Here is an 18,418-nt window from a genome sequence, read left to right as displayed (position 1 = left end):
CGGTTAAAGCTTTTAAATTTCATGGCGCTATTTTTCAGAGCATAAGTCGGGCTCTTAGTCTACATTCTTATTTCCCCAATACATCTCTTTTCCTCCCTGATCTTCTTCCTGCAAAAGTTAAACAGCAAGTGAGAATGTGCTGCTGGTCAGCATTCAGATAAAACAATGATGTACGGGTCTCCTGTGGTGGGATTTCAGGGAAATACTGTGTCCTGGTTTGATTTATATTGGAGTATTGGAGTGGATTTGGACCTTGTGAGTGGTGTTAATTCAACATAACTCAGTCTCGCAGGGAGACCTGCTGAGTTGCACATCTGCTTTTCATTATGTGGACCAAAAACACAGAGATTTCCACTCTAAGAACGTTTGCTGTGGAGAAAAGCCAAATGTTGTCAACGTGGGTTTGCACAGAATAATATCGCCTCCCATATGCAGTCTGAATCACTGCAGTTAAGCGTGGCCTGTACGGTATGGTGTGTCAGGATTTGAATTGGGTCACCATGATGTGTCAGATGTACAAATACATATTGATGCAACTATTATTGATTACATTTTGTGAGGATCCACGATGCAATACGTGTTAAATAATCTTAAATTAGGGCTCCCCACAGACCTCTAGTTAGACCCCTCCCACTTCTGGATTTTTAAGAATGATATCCAAGAGTTTCAGAAAATATAATCTCTCTATATCGGCCAATATATCAGTGCTCTCTGTGACGTATGTGTGACAAATACACTTTTTCTCAATTACATCAAATATTTCTGCATTTTCTTCGTAACTATTAGCCGCCATATACGCCAATAAAATATATCCCTGTTCAGCGAATGTTTTCTGAATAATTTAGAGTTCTTCACCTCAACTAAATCCTTGAAACTACCGTCTTCATTTATCTCTTAATGAACATATTGAGACAAAACTCACATATTAAGATATCCTGATTCACACCGCTCTCATGTAAATTAATAATTCATTAAATTTTACCAAAATCTGTCACAGATTGATTATATATATATATATATATATATATATATATAATCAATATATATATATATATATATATGCTGGTATATCGAGACACCCCTATTGGCCAATATATGACATGCTACACATTTTTGTGCTACACATATAAGTCATTTGCTGATAACATAAATGTTAATTGACATGTTTTAGATTCTCCTCATAATTATTTAAAAAAGCAAATATACAAGAGTTTTATCAAAAATGTTTGTTAATGTAAAAAAACAACTGTATGTTGTTCTCGGTTTGTTTCGATTTGTAATCTGTTGGGTTCAGACGATAGTTGTGTAATAGATGTTGCACCACTTGATTGTTACAGGTGGACTATAAAGCCGATGAGTGGCTAATGAAGAACATGGACCCTCTGAATGACAACGTGGCCACTCTTCTGCATCAGTCGACCGACAAGTTTATAGCTGAACTTTGGAAAGACGGTGAGCTGCCACCGTCTTATCGCTAAACATTTGAAATGGTCCAGAAGACTAGAAGGAATCAATGTTGGTTACTCATCCTTTAACATTCATTATGTACCAGTTTGCTTATTCCGTGAACAAGCACGTCAATATGTCTCTCACTCGAGCCTACTAACCACAGCTCTCTGCCTTGTTGACCCAGGCCGATACGTTTATGATCTCTAAGAATTAATTGAACCCCCCCCCCTCCCTCCCTCCCTGTCTCTTTCTGTGTTGTAGAGATTCAGACCATTCAAAGGGCTTCATTCTATGACACTAGTCTGGATGACCCGGCAGGTGAATGACTGGGTGGTGCTGTAGCAGACCTGGGCCAAAATAGTGATAGCTGCAAATGAACAGCTTTGGATTGTGAAACCAAGCTGCTCAAGGTGCTTGGTGGGCTAAATATAAGCGCTTCCCGAGCAGGTTGATTTCTTGAAAGTGTAGCTACTGGTGTATTTTTGCCCAGATCTGGCTGTGCTATGTTTCATGCTTCAGCCGGTGCTGTGTCTGTCATAGCTACAATGGCTCCCATTTGCTTCCAGGCTGCATGGCTCCCTTTGTCTCAGCCAATAGCAGTAGTGCCTAATTCCTAAATATGTTCATAGAATATAGTCAACTGCTCCCTTTAGTCCAACTAGTGTGCTTTAATTTGTGTCAGCATTGTTGTGGGCTGACATGGGTCTTGTGATCTTTGTATGGTCAATAGCCCTGAAGCAAGTGATTCTATCGAGCGCAGCTGTTTGCAGTCTTTGATCGCTCCTCTGTGATGTGATTCATCCACAAGCAAAATTAGGATTCGTAGCTTGACTGAAGGAAATGTCATGACATTCATTTCCCGCCTTCCTCGATAGGACCACAGTAGCGGGGTATAGAAAGCAGATGTTGGTGTTTGTTTTGGTTCTGAGCTCAGACGCCAGTGTAGACAGAGGGTCCAGACAGCAGGCTGTGACTCATCCAATACTTTTAAAGGTTTTTATAATTAAGTCTAGTCGGTTGGATATTAATATGTGACATAATGTTAAACACTGACACTATGAGATCATAAAAAGATTTACTCTTTGATTTGTAATTCTTGTGATATTCTACATTTTCCTAATGAAGAATTTGAATTGGCGTGAAAAGACCAAACCCAGCAATGAATTCAATAATAATTGTTGGTGTATCCAAAGCCTAATTTATCTTATTCCTAATTATTATCTAAAAACACATTAAAGAAACACACTGTTGCACTGACTGACATGTTCTTTGTAATTTATGTTTCATCCCATACACACTGTCCTGCTGCTCTAAATGCACACTATAGCACCAAGTCAGAATCTAAAATAGTAATGTAAAAGTAAAAACAGCTAAAGACTACATTTCCCAGCAGATTTTTATCTTTCGTAAGAACAAATGGATTTGGTGCTGAGAGCCGCAGCCTGGCAGGGAAGTCAAAAATGTATTTAGGAATGGACGAATTGCTAATTTTGGTCTTTTCAGAGATTTTTTTTTAACAATAATATCTAGAGGTCTAGTTTAGGTCAAACTCCTAAACGAGGTCGGATCCTACATTCCCAGTGCTGTTGGTGCATCCACAGGTCTTTCAAACTTGACGTCCCCACTTTGCATTGCAGCATCTTTTCTTCTCCAAGCCCGAACTGAAATGATGCAAATAATGAAGATTTTATTTGGCCGGCAACTAACAATTATTTTTGATGTTGATTACTTTTTTTCCTCGATCAGTTGATCAACTTTTTGATGAATCAAATAATTGTTTCAGCTTTAGCTATCATACAACTGTTGAACCCCCACTAGTCGCCTGGTCTTCATGGGTAAAATTGATGGGGTGATAAAGGTTACGAACAGTTATAGTTATAGAACAGTTGTAATATTTTTGCATCCAGTGTTTGCAACCCCTTAAACGTTAGCATGTTGAGAATCAATGATTTTACGAGCAATATATCATAAGCAGTAAAATGTTGAAATGCTTTCATGTAGCTGCCATCAAACATTGTCTCTCATCCATCAAGACCAGAGAGGAGCATTTTCAATTCTTGCTATTAAACTTTGTTCATGCTTTGTGAGTAAATCCTAAAAACGGTGCTTCTCTCCAAGGTAACCTCACATGTGGAGTCCTGTTTAGAGCCTCAGGAGTCGATAGGCCTTGCTCTCCATGTCCATGCAGCAGCTAGCAGTAGTTCTAGACTTTGAATGCTTCTTTATAGATTGCCGTTGTTTGACTGTCGTGTGTCTTTTTCATCCATCTGCACTTCATGTAGCTACATTATGCTGCTGTTTGTTTGTTTTTTCCTCTGCTCCCCATGAAGTCTTCTCACTCTAACCAGTTCCCCTCATCTCCCCACCAGTTGACCGTATCGTGGGCCTGGACCAGGTGGCGGGGATGAACGAGACGGCCTTTGGCGCCACCTACAAAACGAAAAAGGGCATGTTTCGTACGGTGGGACAGCTCTACAAGGAGTCACTCGGCAAGCTCATGGCCACACTGAGGAACACCAACCCCAACTTCGTTCGCTGCATCATCCCCAACCACGAAAAAAGAGTAAATAAAGAATCTAAATGTATTTGTTCGAAGCGGCGTATCAAGCTTTGGAAAGTGAGGGACCTGTTTATCTTTAAACTAGAGTATTGTCGTGTGTCTGGTGTTAATGGTGTATTTGTTCCTTCTCAGGCTGGTAAACTGGAGCCTCACCTGGTTCTGGATCAGCTGAGGTGTAATGGAGTCCTAGAGGGGATTCGCATCTGCAGACAGGGCTTCCCCAACCGTATCGTCTTCCAGGAGTTCAGACAAAGGTGACAAACGACCAGAAGCTTTTTGAACTCTGTAATTTTATTTAACACAGAAGAAATGTTGATATGAATGTTCTCTTTTGCTTACAGATATGAGATCCTGACACCTAACGCTATCCCCAAGGGATTCATGGATGGAAAACAAGCCTGTGAGAGAATGGTAGTGCCTTTCTTTTCTCTTGATCTATTTCAGGTTTAAAGCGCCTGCCCTGGAAAAAAATAACATACGATATATTCTGCTGAGCCTTAGGAACTGACTATTCACCATTTTTGGCCAAACTGTTCCAGAAATAATGGAACAAGAGGAAATAACCTCAGGAACTAAAGTCATATCACTAAAAGTCCCTTCTGCAGTTCCTGAGTTTCTGTGGTGGAAACACAAATACTTTCCAGGAACATTTCTTGGATTTATTTACAAAATGTAACCCTGTCCACAGAGGTCAATTCTTAAAAAGTCTTCATGTGCCTTTTGTAGATCCGAGCCCTGGAGCTGGACCCCAACCTGTTCCGTATCGGTCAGAGTAAGATCTTCTTCAGAACTGGTGTTCTGGCTCACCTGGAGGAGGAGCGCGATCTGAAGATCACCGACATCATCATCTACTTCCAGTCCGTTTGCCGTGGATACTTGGCACGCAAGTGAGTGTCGGATCTCATGGTTTTTATTCCAATTCCTTAGCTATGAACATGCATCTGCATTTGGATACCCAAGATGCATATAAGGATGGTGATGCAATTGCTCAAACTCCCACAGGTAGTCGGAGACACAAAGCATCAATATCCAGATACACTTTGTCACGTGTATATGCATCTGTCATGTCCAGTCAGAAATGTATGCTCCTCCCAGTAGTTTCCATCAAGAACAAAGACCAGAGTAACTGTTTGGTGCATTTACGGCTCATCTGTACACTGAACGAAGCCCGACGTTGGTCTTTAGAAACACTGCTATACCCAGACATTGATATGTCGCCTGTTTTTGCACCATTTCTCCCCTTAGGGCCTTCGCTAAGAAGCAGCAGCAGCTGAGCGCCCTGAAGGTCCTCCAGAGGAACTGTGCTGCTTATTTGAAGCTGCGACACTGGCAGTGGTGGAGGCTTTTCACCAAGGTGAGAACTCGTGACGGCTAAAGGAGTTCATATGTGATATGAGCAGATCATACACAGTCATACACTGCTACACTACTACTACCACTGTGCACTAGTTCCAACGGTAGATATTGTAGCGAGTCAGTTCATCCAATCATGATCGTCAATTTGTGCAAAAATAAGTTTAATTAATAATCCTTTAATTGCTTTATCTGTGTCCAAGTTAATTGTTAATTATATTACTAGGAATTTTTGTTATATACTGCTGGGAAAAATGTGATATTGCTGTCATGTACTTGATAAGCAATTATAGGCCTTATTGTCAGTAAAAAGGTATTTAAATTTGGGGAACACTGCAAAAACCATGTAGGGATTGATTTAAATTCTCTCTCTCTCAGGTGAAGCCTCTGCTGCAGGTCACCAGGCAGGAGGAGGAGCTGCAAGCCAAAGATGAGGAGTTGGTAAAGGTGAAGGAGAGACAGCTCAAGGTGGAGAATGAGCTTGTGGAGATGGAGAGGAAACACCAACAGGTAGACGGCACTCTGTTATGGAAAATACATAATTTCAACGTGCAAAGCGGGTATAAATTCAGAGACGCTTCGTTATTTATAAATGGTGCTAATTGTATCATGTTACATGCTATTACTTCTGTTCCCAAATTGTTTGTAAGGAAGTTGATATTTACTGTGTTCTATCCAAATTATTACAACAGAAGAAATCAGTATTGCAGCTAAGAAGGTTGGGAATTGTTCTTCCAAACTGTTCCCTCTCTCCAGCTCGTAGAGGAGAAGAATATTCTAGCAGAGCAACTCCATGCGGAGACGGAGCTCTTTGCCGAGGCCGAAGAGATGAGAGTCCGTCTGCTTTCTAGAAAGCAAGAGCTGGAGGAGATTCTTCATGACCTGGAGTCCAGGGTGGAGGAGGAGGAGGAGAGGAACCAGAGCCTGCAGAATGAGAAGAAGAAGATGCAGTCACACATTCAGGTTTATATCTTCACCTCTTTCAACTTCTACACACACAAACTTCTTTCCTTTTGTTTTGATATGTCCTCAGTTGACAAAAGCCCTTTGTTATTTATATAGAAGTTGAAGAGGGTTGGAGGCGACAGCTTTGTCTAACAAATGTGATCACTGATGAATCCGATTCGTTTGTAGATAAATACTTTCTAAAGCCAAGTGTCGAGGGCCTTTAAAGAGTTTATAAACTTCAGTGTTCAGACTTCAACCTCATGGCATTGGATCGGTTATGGATCTTTATCTGTGTGTCTTTTCCTCTTCGCAGGACCTGGAGGAGCAGCTTGATGAGGAGGAAGCTGCAAGACAGAAGCTGCAGCTGGACAAAGTGACAGCCGAGGCGAAGATCAAGAAAATGGAGGAGGACATTCTGCTGCTGGAGGACCACAACTCCAAGTTCATCAAGGTGAGAGGATTCGATCTGCAAATAATGGGTCAAACCGAAACCAGTAAAGGTAAAAAATGAACAACAGTAGGTGATTGATGAGGCATATGATGGGATGGATCGTAGAGAGAAATACAGATGTAATTGTATTTTGACCATTTCACCTCCAGGTAGTAGTTTGTGCTTCCAGTCTAACCAACACTTTGATGTTACACAACAGGAGAAAAAGCTGCTGGAGGACCGGATCGGCGAGATGACCTCTCAACTGACGGAGGAGGAGGACAAAGCAAAAAACCTCGGCAAAGTCAAGAACAAGCAGGAGATGGTGATGGTTGACCTGGAAGGTAAGCTACTGTTACTGCCGACATTTTGAGTCGAAGAATAGAGAGCGTTCAACGCACACATATAGGTGACTGGCCATCGGTTTAAGGACGATTTAAGATGCGCCCTGAACGCCAGTGAAGAAGCGCCCAACGTCAACTAGCAATGTTTCTCATTCTGGTGACTTCACTGTGTACCTGCAGCGATATAACTTTACCAACCGTAGCAGCAGGAGGCCAATTACTGCGGGACTTGAGATTTCGGGGAAGTTGCTTCCTTTCATTTAAAATGTACAATTAGCTATTAGCTAGCATACAGTTCAAGGGTTTTGCCTTGCATCATCCACCTGCTGAATGCGCTCCGTCTGATCAGGCTCTTAATCTGCGTTATGTAGGAATGTTTAAAAAAACACCCGTGCACTTAGGCAAAGCAGTCACTTTTTGTGACCTTTGTACCTCGTGTGAACCCTCTGTGACTTTCCCTATTTATCTTTTGAGATCATTTGAAGGCAAACGTTTTCTTTCTTTTTTTGAATAATTATTTGCCACGTTTTCTTCATGAATCTTGTTTATGAGACATGTGATTATGCCTCCCTCAGAGCGTCTAAAGAAGGAGGAGAAAACACGGCAAGAGCTGGAGAAGGCCAAGCGCAAACTGGATGCTGAGACCACTGACCTGCAGGACCAGATTGTTGAGCTCCAGGCCCAGATAGAGGAGCTGAAGGTCCAACTGAGCAAGAAGGAGGAGGAGCTGCAGGCTGCTCTGGCCAGGTCAGTGATGGACATAAAACAATCTATCAAAGTGTCAAAACTGACTGCATCAGAGGCCTTCTGCATAATATATACCACTGATAAAGTAAATCCAGACATGCTCCTTTCGGATGACTGTTGACAAGATACAATCATAATGATTCCGAAACATAATGGTACAAATATTGAAAAAAGAAGATATAACAGATAGATAATTCAGAATAATTGAAGAAAGGAAAGTATTTGATCATATCTCATCAAAACCTTAACTCTAAGCCAAAAAAGTGATTCATCAGAGGGGCCTTCCAGTTGAATACTTATTATAATACTCTACTACTATAAATGATTCATCTTGCCAGTACTGAAGCAAACACTGCTATTCCCTTTAATTCATTGTTCATTGACAGAAGTCCAAAGATAGCTGATAGAGCGCTGTTTGGCGCTTCACAATGACACAGACATGTCCTCAGCACACAGACAGTTTTGTATGTAATCAGACAGATGAAATACACTGAAGTGTGTTTTTACATCCACTATGGGCAGACTCCTCTGAACTCGCATCACTACAAACCTAAAGGTTTGGAAAAATCTCACCGTTAGTGGTATTGCTGATTTTACTTCACGAACATTCTCTCACGAGCGCAGTATTTCCATGACAACTGTACTCGAAGTCAATAAGAAGACTCCAAAATAGTCGCGAGCACACTCCAACAAACACAGAGTCAACTCTGACTGAAAGCAGCTCTCGTCCTTTGCAGCTGCTGCAGTTGGCGTTTCAGCACACGCACACACTGTGTCTCTATCTTCCACTCATCTCGGTCCTCCTCTGCTCTCCTCTGCAGCTCCCAGCTGCAGTGTTTGCCTCCAACAACACTGGCTGAGACCTTTCATCTTGGAGGCAGCCGTGTCCGATTACAGTCAAATTGATGTTGATTGATGTTCTCTGTCCTGGGCTTTGCCGTAGTTTCCCACATGAAGCGATCGAAGAGAGCCGGTTTAAATCCAGCTGTCATTTTACAAAGGAGGACAAACGATTAACAAACCTGTTTGTTTGTTTTTTTACCGTCAGATTCACTGATTGCAAAAAGCGTCTGCAGCTGTAGCTTTATTCCTCCGTCGAGCCTGATTTTCCATTCATACGTAGCGGGAAAAATATTAAATCATTTTCCCGTTAACCGTCACAAGACTGCATGCAGATGAGGTGAACAGCTGTGGAGGTCAGCACAGATTATCTTCATGTTGACTTCTCAGTAGGTCGTTGGTTAATGTCTGTCTGAATAATTTCACACGCAGAAATCATCCGTTTCGTCACAGCTCCAGATAATTAAGCTTTCATTGAACTTGATGTGCTCCGCTTTGAATTTAGCAGCTATTTTGAGAACAATTGTATTTTGTTTCTAATGGGGAATTACTTTTAGGTTGGAGCCATTAGTGCCTTTAATCAGCACTGTGGCATTGTATTAATTATAAAACTGATGTGTGTGTGTGACTAATCAGTGGGTTTCTTTGTAGCTGAGGAATGTTACGGGAGTCTTGCAGCCGGCATCAATTAGACTTGGCCTCACTTTCAGCAGTAAACAGGCCAGCAGTCTGATTAACACGACTTCATAGAGAACACACACTCACAGCTTCAGCAGTGAATAGATCACCACACTGCCACCCTGTGTGCACTGGTGGCCTCATTTCAAGTAAAACAAATACACTAAGTTGTGTGATAAGGGTCTACTCTGAAGAACCGACATGCGTTATGTGTCTCCAACCAGGAGCGACGAGGAGACAGTCCAGAAGAACAACGCCTTGAAGCAGGTTCGGGAGCTGCAGGCCCACCTTGCTGAGCTTCAGGAGGACCTGGAGGCAGAGAAGATGTGTCGAAGTAAAGCTGAAAAACTTAAGAGGGACCTGAGTGAGGAGCTCGAGGCCCTGAAGACGGAGCTGGAAGACACGCTGGATACCACCGCTGCCCAGCAGGAGCTCCGGTACGTATTTAACGTTGGTTTATCAATGATTACAAAGAGGAACTCTGACCAGTTTACACATCAAGGTCAGTTTCCAGATGTTAGGGAGTGCGACGCCATATGTGAAAGCGTTGTTGTTGCTCCAACAGGGAGCTCTTCGAAAGCTGAATCTGTGGAGTACTCTCATGTTTCTGATGGTTTATATACTGGTGTTAAACTACAGGGTTTGACAAAAGCACAACTGTTATTTGTGAATATATTATTCACTTACACATTCTCTAAACTGTTTAGTGTTCGATGTTTGTCACTACTATGCTACAGACAACAATAGCAATAAGCCCTGCCTGTTAAGGTGTTTTTTTTAAATTGCATCTTAGAAGGTGTCCTCTAACATGTGTCCGAACTCCCAGGTCCAAGCGAGAGCAAGAGGTGGCAGAGCTGAAAAAGGCCATAGATGAGGAGTCCAAAAACCACGAGGCTCAGATCCAGGAAGTGAGACAGAGGCACGCCACAGCGCTGGAAGAAGTGTCTGAACAGCTGGAGCAGGCCAAGCGGGTGAGAGGGTCGTACCGCGTTACCCTCGCAGGGCTTGTACACATCAGCCTATATCGGCTGTATGATATGTAGGCAGAAAATCACATTAACACATTTTTTTGCTCTGCACAGTTCAAGGCCAACCTGGAGAAGAACAAGCAGAGTCTGGAGAGTGACAACAAAGAGCTGGCCTGTGATGTGAAGAGTCTGCAACAGGCAAAGACGGAGTCCGAACACAAGAAGAAGAAACTGGAGACCCAGCTGCAGGAGTTTATGTCCAGGGCCACCGAGGTAGAGAAGGCCAAGGGAGAGCTGGCCGAACGCTCACACAAACTCCAGGTAAATACCTCCACAGAGTCATAGTGTACACATTTACCTTTGAAATGATTGGGATATAGCCCCAGATTACTCTAAAAAACCCAACAAATAATTCAAAGGATTATCAATGACGCACTTTGGTTTTGTTTAGTACGCTTTCCTCATATCCCCATTCATCTTCTTTTAGACGGAGCTGGACAGTGCTTACACTTTGCTGGAGGAGGCAGAGAAGAAGGGCGTGAAACTGGCCAAGGAAGCCGACAAACTGAACAGCAAACTGCAAGACTCGGAGGTACGAAAGACGGTATCGGCCACGTTTAAAGCTGCAGGAAAGTTGATCGGGAATGACTGTAAAAGTTACAACGGTGTCAAGTATTTCTCTCCATGATTAAAAGTTAAAACACCAGGACGGTAGGGTTGTTTCTGATGTACACAGTGAAATCAAGGAGGCCGTTAGAATAATGTGAGCACACAAAATGAATCGACAGTCTAAATCCGTTCTTATACCTCAGTACTAATAATGATAACAACAGATTTGTCTCCTGCTTTTCTTTTGTCTGGCTCATCTGTGGTGTGTAGGAGTTGCGGCAGGAGGAGACTCGTCAGAAGCTGAACCTGAGCGGCCAGATCCGCCAGCTGGAGGTGGAAAAGAACACCTTGCTGGAGCAGCAAGAGGACGACGAGGAGGCACGACGCAACCTGGAGAAACAGCTGCAGATGTTGCACTCCCAGGTACAGTCATACGTAGATATTGGTACACATCCACATCTGTGTTGTATTATCTTTATCTGAATAAAATAAATGGCCTTCCTGTAGCTGTTTGAGACGAAGAAGAAGCTAGAGGAGGACGTAGGGTCGATGGAGGGCCTGGAGGAGGTGAAGAGAAAGCTCCAGAAGGACGTGGAGCTGACCAGCCAGCGTCTGGAGGAGAAGACCATGGCCATGGACAAGATGGAGAAGACCAAGAACCGACTGCAGCAGGAGCTGGACGACCTGATGGTGGACTTGGACCACCAGAGACAGATCGTCTCAAGCCTTGAGAAAAAACAAAAGAAGTTCGATCAGGTATGCTGGACCGGCAAAGTCTTTCAGAAATGATTCCGGATGTTGATAATTAACCGTTAACTGACAATTCTTTTTGACAGATTAATGCCATCAGTTAAAAAGTATATAATAGTATAACAGTGATACCGTTGCGTAACTTTATACTCACCGTCACACTTTTGTCCACACCAGCTGCTTGCTGAAGAGAAGACCATCTCCGCTCGTTACGCTGAGGAGCGAGACCGTGCGGAGGCTGAGGCCAGAGAGAAGGATACCAAGGCTCTGTCTATGGCCAGAGCTCTGGAGGAGGCCTTGGAGGCCAAAGAGGAACTGGAGAGGTTCAACAAGCAGCTCCGTGCTGAAATGGAGGACTTGATGAGCTCCAAGGATGACGTGGGGAAGAATGTGAGTGACCTTTGACCTCTTAAATGACCATTTAAAAACAGACGTGACAGAAGTGTCCAGATTACATTTATTTGGACTTCCATTTACAGCAGAAAGACGAGTTGTAGCTTCCACTTACAGCTCACTGCTCCGATGACACTTATTAGATGTGATTTAATGTTTCTTTTTTAGTCTCAAAGTACAGTCTGATCAGCCAGGATAGTTTTGCTGTTAAACATAAAATCTCAAGATGTATTTTTCATTTTAGAAATCCACACAGGGTTTTCTGAGGTCCTTTAATCTGCCTCAGTCCAGAACCGTTTCGCTGACATATTTGTTTGTCCCGATGATGCGTACAGGTCCATGAACTGGAAAAGTCCAAGCGAACTCTGGAGCAACAGGTGGAGGAGATGAGAACTCAGCTGGAGGAGCTGGAGGACGAGCTGCAGGCCACGGAGGACGCCAAACTGCGTCTGGAGGTCAACATGCAGGCCATGAAGGCCCAGTTTGACCGAGACCTGCAGGCCAGAGACGAGCAGGGAGAGGAGAAGAAGAGGTCGCTGGTCAAACAGGTACACAGGGCCCACAGATGATGACCAGCATGAATTGGCTCCATATTCCTCGTGCATTTCTTGATATGCCGAGTTGTTTACTCTTCCAGGTGCGTGAGATGGAGGCAGAGCTGGAGGACGAGAGGAAGCAGAGAACTCTGGCTGTTGCCTCCAAGAAGAAGCTGGAGATGGACCTGAACGAGCTGGAAGGACAGATTGAAGCCGCTCACAAAGGCAGAGACGAGGCTGTTAAACAACTGAAAAAGCTACAGGTACGCACGCACACACACACCTGTTCAGTGCTTCGCCTAGAAGCCTTTGAAACTGCTTTTTTAAGGGTTTACAGGTTTTAAACAGTGCAGATCTCTGTTTGTTTATGAACGAGACACTCTGACCCTCAGTACTGTTAACAAAATATTGAAGATGCAGCACAAAAAAAGTTATTACTGATGGATTATTATTCTTTGAATTACTTCTACTTGGCGATAATGCCGTGTTTCGGTACCCATTTCTCGTGTTAAGGGTTTTACGGTAACTTAATGTTGTCCATTATCTGTGCGTCAGCTGCTACTGCTGTCCGTGTTGATTATCGGGCAAATCGATGAGCTCAATGAAATACCTTCCTGTTATTTTTCTGGTCCACCTTGTCTCTGGTCTGTAGGCTCAGATGAAGGACTATCAGAGGGAGCTGGAGGAGGCCAGAGCCTCCAGGGATGAGATCTTCACACAGTCCAAGGAGAACGAGAAGAAACTCAAGGCCCTCGAAGCTGAAATCCTACAGCTACAGGAGGTCAAATTCCATATTTTCTTCTAAATTAGAGATCATCTTATTGTCTGATATGAACTGTTAATATGTATTTTATTCATGACTTAGAGAAAGAATGAATATCAACTTTTTGTCAGACTTGTTCCAGTCAGACTTCATTTCTGTATTTGATGGACAACAACGGGAGAGCAGCTTATACAAGATCTTCTCCGCACTGATCCTCGTGTGTGTTCTGTGTGGTTTAGGACCACGCAGCGTCCGAGAGGGCCCGTCGACATGCTGAGCAGGAGAGGGATGAGCTGGCTGATGAGATCGCTAACAGCGCCTCTGGAAAGTCAGTGTCGTCTTGTTCATACCGATGTTTTAAGTGTCTTGAAAAGGTATTCCATTTACCTTCAGGATTCCGGCATATACCCTGAATAATAATGTGTGTGTGTCAGGTCGGCGCTGCTGGACGAGAAGAGAAGGCTGGACGCTCGTATCGCCCAGCTGGAGGAGGAGCTTGAGGAGGAGCAGGGGAACATGGAGCTGCTCAACGACCGTTTCAGAAAGACCAACATCCAGGTAAACAGACTGCGCTTTAGAGAGAAGGGTCGTGCGCTTCGTCGTCAACTTGGTTCCAAAATGGTAGATTGCTTCCATCAATGTTACACAACATCTCTTCCTCAGGTCGACAACCTGAACACCGAGTTGGCCGGAGAACGCAGCACTGCACAGAAGAGTGAGAACGCTCGGCAACAGATGGAGCGGCAGAACAAGGTCTTGACTCGTTTAAATACAGATATACATGCATGCGCTTATGTACATCCAGAGGTTGGATAACACAACAGCAGAAGAAGCTGGTTACCTGATGTCTTTGTACACATGTTGAAAAAAGCTATGAGAAAATCATCCTTTCCTCCCCCTCACTGCATCTCGTCACATTTAATGCTCAGGATCCTAACAGTTACATGTTGCAAAACGCAGGACTTGAAATCCAAGCTAGCAGAGCTGGAGGGGACCGTCAAGTCAAAGTTTAAGGCGTCCATCACTGCCCTGGAGGCCAAGATCCTGCAGCTGGAGGAGCAGCTGGAGCAGGAAGCAAAGTAAGTGACCAAACTCACCCGTTCCCACAAGATGAGACCGAAGACATTTAGAATTAGTTTGACGACTGATGAAACGCCATTGGAGAGATTTTCTGGTCAGCTATTTGGATCCACGTGAAGGTTCATCGTCAGACATTTTAACAACTAAATCATCATGACATTGATTTTAGAGACAGTAATGGTGGTCGATTGTAAGAGTAGAGTCCTGTGCAAAAGATTTATTTGCTTTTGTGACAAAGTTGGACTAAACAGTGAATGCAGCTCTTGTCTTACATGTTTCTTTTTTTAACTTTCAGGGAGAGAGCAGCAGCCAACAAGATCGTCCGTCGCACGGAGAAGAAGCTGAAGGAGGTGATGATGCAGGTGGAGGATGAGCGTCGTCACGCTGACCAGTACAAGGAGCAGGTATTGACTCATGGAAAGATTCACTTCTCCTCAGGATGGTTCTCCAGCCAACCACCCACGACCTCTCACTGTCTCCGCCCGTTTCCCCCGTGTGTCCGTCCTCCCGTCAGATGGAGAAAGCCAACTCCCGCATGAAGCAGCTGAAGCGTCAGCTGGAGGAGGCGGAGGAGGAGGCCACCAGGGCCAACGCTACCCGCAGGAAGCTGCAGAGGGAGCTGGACGACGCCACCGAGGCCAGCGAGGGTCTCACCCGAGAGGTCAACTCCCTCAAGAACCGCCTCAGGTACGAGGAGGACCTTAGAGACGTCCTTATGTGCCCCGTGTCCTTCCACACAAACACAACACAAACTGTGAACACGTGATCTCTTAATCATAGTGGTGTGTATTTGCTTTAAGGTGTCAAGCCATTTTACTGCCACAGTATCTAGTAATATAATTCTGATATACTCATTAGTGTCATTTAAATGTTTGTCTTCAGCTTGCGTGTGTATTAGCAGGGTGTATTTGACATGTGCAGAGGTTCATGTTGTTTTGTTTTGAGCAGGCGTGGCGGCCCGGTCAGCAGCTTCTCCTCCGGCCGGTCGGGGCGCCGCAACCTCAATCTGGACGGTGCTTCCGTCGACATGTCGGACGACGACGCCGACAGCCGTGCTGGCGACTTCAACGAGACGCAAACCGCCAACGCCGAGTAAACACGGCGACCCTTTCCCTCCTCGCCGTCTCCCTCCCTCCTCACCACCCACCTCACCTTGGCGTCTCCATTCATTTCAAACCGCTGACTGGACAGACATTTTTGCTAACGCTGGGCGGAGTGTGCCTGGCAGCCCTTTTTGTATCGGTTAACACCGCAGGGAAAATCCATCGCCCTCCCCTGAAGTCACAGAGTCACAGGGGCAAACAGACAATTCTGCCTTACTCTGTCCTCCCATGCATCATCTCAGCGTCCTGCCGTAATACTCTCCCTCCCATCAGGCGTCAAGTCATCTGCGCAGCTTATTGAGAAAGTATACATAGGTGCAAAGTGCTTTTTATACATATGAAACTGTAGGTGGAGGCTGTTAAGTGTACACACACACCAAGTATGTAACGTATGTGAACGCACTACAAGGTATTACACGTTGGTGTTATTAGTGTTCTGCTCACTAGTTGTGTAAAAGCCATCTCGTACCCGACACTCGGGTACGAGTGTGTCGGGTCACTGTGGCCTTCGGACCGCCACGCCAGCTGCTTCTGTTGCGTAAGTCTTCCTCTGATGTCCGGACTGTTTGCTTCTACACTGCAGGAATGACGAACATCTCGGGACATGCAATTGAAGAACACGGACTCTGGATTTGAAGTGTATTACTGTGAAGAAAAGGGTATTTTTATTTTCTGTGTTGCTTCATCTCAACATTTAATGAAAGAATGTCTCGCTGCGTTTTAACTAGAAATCTCAGCGCACGAGGTTAACGGGTGTATCGTTGACCATTTCTCCTCTACTGTGGGTCGGCCTGAGCTGCGAATGATGCACAGAACTGCACAGGAAGACGTTTCAATCTTAAACTGGACAACAGGGAGAAAAGGCTCTTACTGGAAGCGCTGAACTGGCACAAATGGTTACGAGTTTGACAGATTGAACAGTCGTCGTCTTATTGCTACATTTCGGTGTTTCTGCCATGTTTGTTTTATCACTACATTAAAACTACCTGCCAAACTTTGGAAACAAGTCATTTAACAACTACCGCTGTTCGGAAGGCGTTTTCCAAATCCTCCTGAGCATTTGGATTAAAAATATTCAGTTTGTCACAATAAAACAAGATTTTTAACTCAATTTTTAGCCAAAGGGCTCAGAAATACAAGGAATGTAACAGCTACAGTTCCATGACATCTGGTTTCTAACCTGCTTCACAACAGTATGTCCTAATGTTAGGTTACATACGAGAAAATATATATTGTGATTTATTTTTGATTTGTTCACATTCCCTTGTTTTATATTTTCTTAAAACAAGCATTTCACAAAACTAAAACCGGCATGGAAACGTCTTCATTTCTGGCTCCTTGGATAGAAACGTTAACACTGGGAAAAAAGAGGAAATATGATAAATGATCTGTGTCTGGGCTTCACTTGGATTGCCCAAAGCCACAGTGCGTGGTGTGCAGTGAGGTTCTGGCTAACAGCTGTCTGAAGCACTCTTATTTACGTCGCCACCTGAACGCCAGTGAAAGTCAAAAGCCCCTTACATTTTTTATATCGAAATTGGAGGAGTTACAAAACAGCCTAAAACAACTGCAGTCTCATTCTATGTGTAGTTAATTGTAAATTAAATGTGATGCAATCTGCCGCTGAGCCTGTGCCCTCGCCATCCTTATTGCTCTTTAAAAGTGACGCCTTGTGTAACTGAAAGTTATTGAAACTTTGTTCCAAAAATCAAAACCATAGTAAAAAGAAATAATACACAAACTGTACACATGCGTTGTTCTGATTCAGGGATTAATATGATACAATGTTGCAGTTTCCCCTTTGTTCGGTTTGTGTTCACACTGAAACATTTAACAGCGGACTAAATATTGTAAACAAACGCCACGCGGGAGCAAACTGTTCTCTCATTGGTCCGATTTCTATGAGGCTATAAATAGGCTCCGTTGTTTTTGTTTTTTTAAGGTGTGGGGGATTGGGGGTGCGTTAACCCGGTCGGGATGTAGAAGGGGGTGCGCGGCCTAAAAAGTTTGGGAACCGCTGTACTAGGTTCTCGGATAATCCGAAAATCTGTTAATTGTAGGTCTGAACAAAAAAAGGACCATAAACAACTTTCTCCATTTATTAGAATAGTTGTCTTTTCATAATCTGATATTTTCCTCCAACTTTTATTATGGATACAAATAAAGTCAACATACTTTACTATTAATTTTTAGGACATTTTTCAACATTAATCCATAAACTTTTTAGTCATACAACACCGACATGTTTTTTTAGGCACTTTACATATACTACAACTGTTTTTGACATACTGTGACTTAAGAAATTTCGACATACGATGACTTTTTACGACCTTTTAATTTTTCGACATTAAACTGACATTTTAGAACTTTTGACACGTTATAATGGGACACACTTCACTATGCATTTTTTGTACTTTTTTATACTAAATAAGTTTTTAGTCGACAAAGTCACAGTACAGTATAGTGTGGCTTAAAACATATACTATGACTTTTTCCGATAATGTTTTGACATAATCTATGATTATTTAGGACCTTTAATGGCATGCTGTAATAATGATAATAATAATAATAATGTTGCTGACGGCAACGTGTTAAATCTCACAGCGGGGAAATTTCCTCAAATGGAAAAACACACCCACGTTGCTTAAGTAGTATTGGCTGCAACATCAGTGAAACAATTAGGCATTCATTGCTGTTCCTGCAGGCTGTCCACTGGTGTTTGTTGACTCCAAACTCGAAGTGTAGAAAGGGTAATTTGAAAAGTTATCAATCATTCATGTAGGTCAGCAAGCTAGATCTAGGATCCAGCAGCATGAAGTGCAGTCAACGATATGTTTTATGACATACTACAGTTACTTTATTTGGCA

The 18,418-nt window shown here is 43.4% G+C and overlaps 1 protein-coding gene across 1 annotated transcript in view; it reads left to right on the top strand.

Annotated features, from left to right (window-relative positions):
• Positions 1–17,375, top strand: part of LOC306784825 (myosin-10) — a 42,528-nt gene extending 25,153 nt beyond the window's left edge. Inside the window, exons 18-45 of the mRNA XM_079278965.1 lie at positions 1,338–1,452; positions 3,819–4,012; positions 4,142–4,263; positions 4,351–4,420; positions 4,736–4,896; positions 5,255–5,363; positions 5,741–5,872; positions 6,119–6,325; positions 6,624–6,761; positions 6,961–7,084; positions 7,660–7,831; positions 9,574–9,786; positions 10,176–10,320; positions 10,432–10,638; positions 10,805–10,909; positions 11,197–11,349; positions 11,434–11,682; positions 11,854–12,066; positions 12,405–12,617; positions 12,707–12,868; positions 13,258–13,386; positions 13,608–13,696; positions 13,803–13,926; positions 14,032–14,121; positions 14,329–14,447; positions 14,744–14,852; positions 14,963–15,135; positions 15,397–17,375. Coding sequence (XP_079135091.1) covers positions 1,338–1,452; positions 3,819–4,012; positions 4,142–4,263; positions 4,351–4,420; positions 4,736–4,896; positions 5,255–5,363; positions 5,741–5,872; positions 6,119–6,325; positions 6,624–6,761; positions 6,961–7,084; positions 7,660–7,831; positions 9,574–9,786; positions 10,176–10,320; positions 10,432–10,638; positions 10,805–10,909; positions 11,197–11,349; positions 11,434–11,682; positions 11,854–12,066; positions 12,405–12,617; positions 12,707–12,868; positions 13,258–13,386; positions 13,608–13,696; positions 13,803–13,926; positions 14,032–14,121; positions 14,329–14,447; positions 14,744–14,852; positions 14,963–15,135; positions 15,397–15,544 — 4,185 coding nt within the window. The 3' untranslated portion in view covers positions 15,545–17,375. The remainder of the gene's footprint in view (positions 1–1,337; positions 1,453–3,818; positions 4,013–4,141; positions 4,264–4,350; positions 4,421–4,735; positions 4,897–5,254; positions 5,364–5,740; positions 5,873–6,118; positions 6,326–6,623; positions 6,762–6,960; positions 7,085–7,659; positions 7,832–9,573; positions 9,787–10,175; positions 10,321–10,431; positions 10,639–10,804; positions 10,910–11,196; positions 11,350–11,433; positions 11,683–11,853; positions 12,067–12,404; positions 12,618–12,706; positions 12,869–13,257; positions 13,387–13,607; positions 13,697–13,802; positions 13,927–14,031; positions 14,122–14,328; positions 14,448–14,743; positions 14,853–14,962; positions 15,136–15,396) is intronic.
• Positions 17,376–18,418: the final 1,043 nt, after the last annotated feature.

This window comes from Melanostigma gelatinosum (genome assembly GCF_949748355.1).
Source record: "Melanostigma gelatinosum genome assembly, chromosome: 11".
Lineage (NCBI taxonomy): Eukaryota > Metazoa > Chordata > Actinopteri > Perciformes > Zoarcidae > Melanostigma > Melanostigma gelatinosum.
The sequence above is the reverse complement of the archived record's forward strand: the minus strand, read 5'-3'. Positions and strand labels throughout refer to the sequence as shown.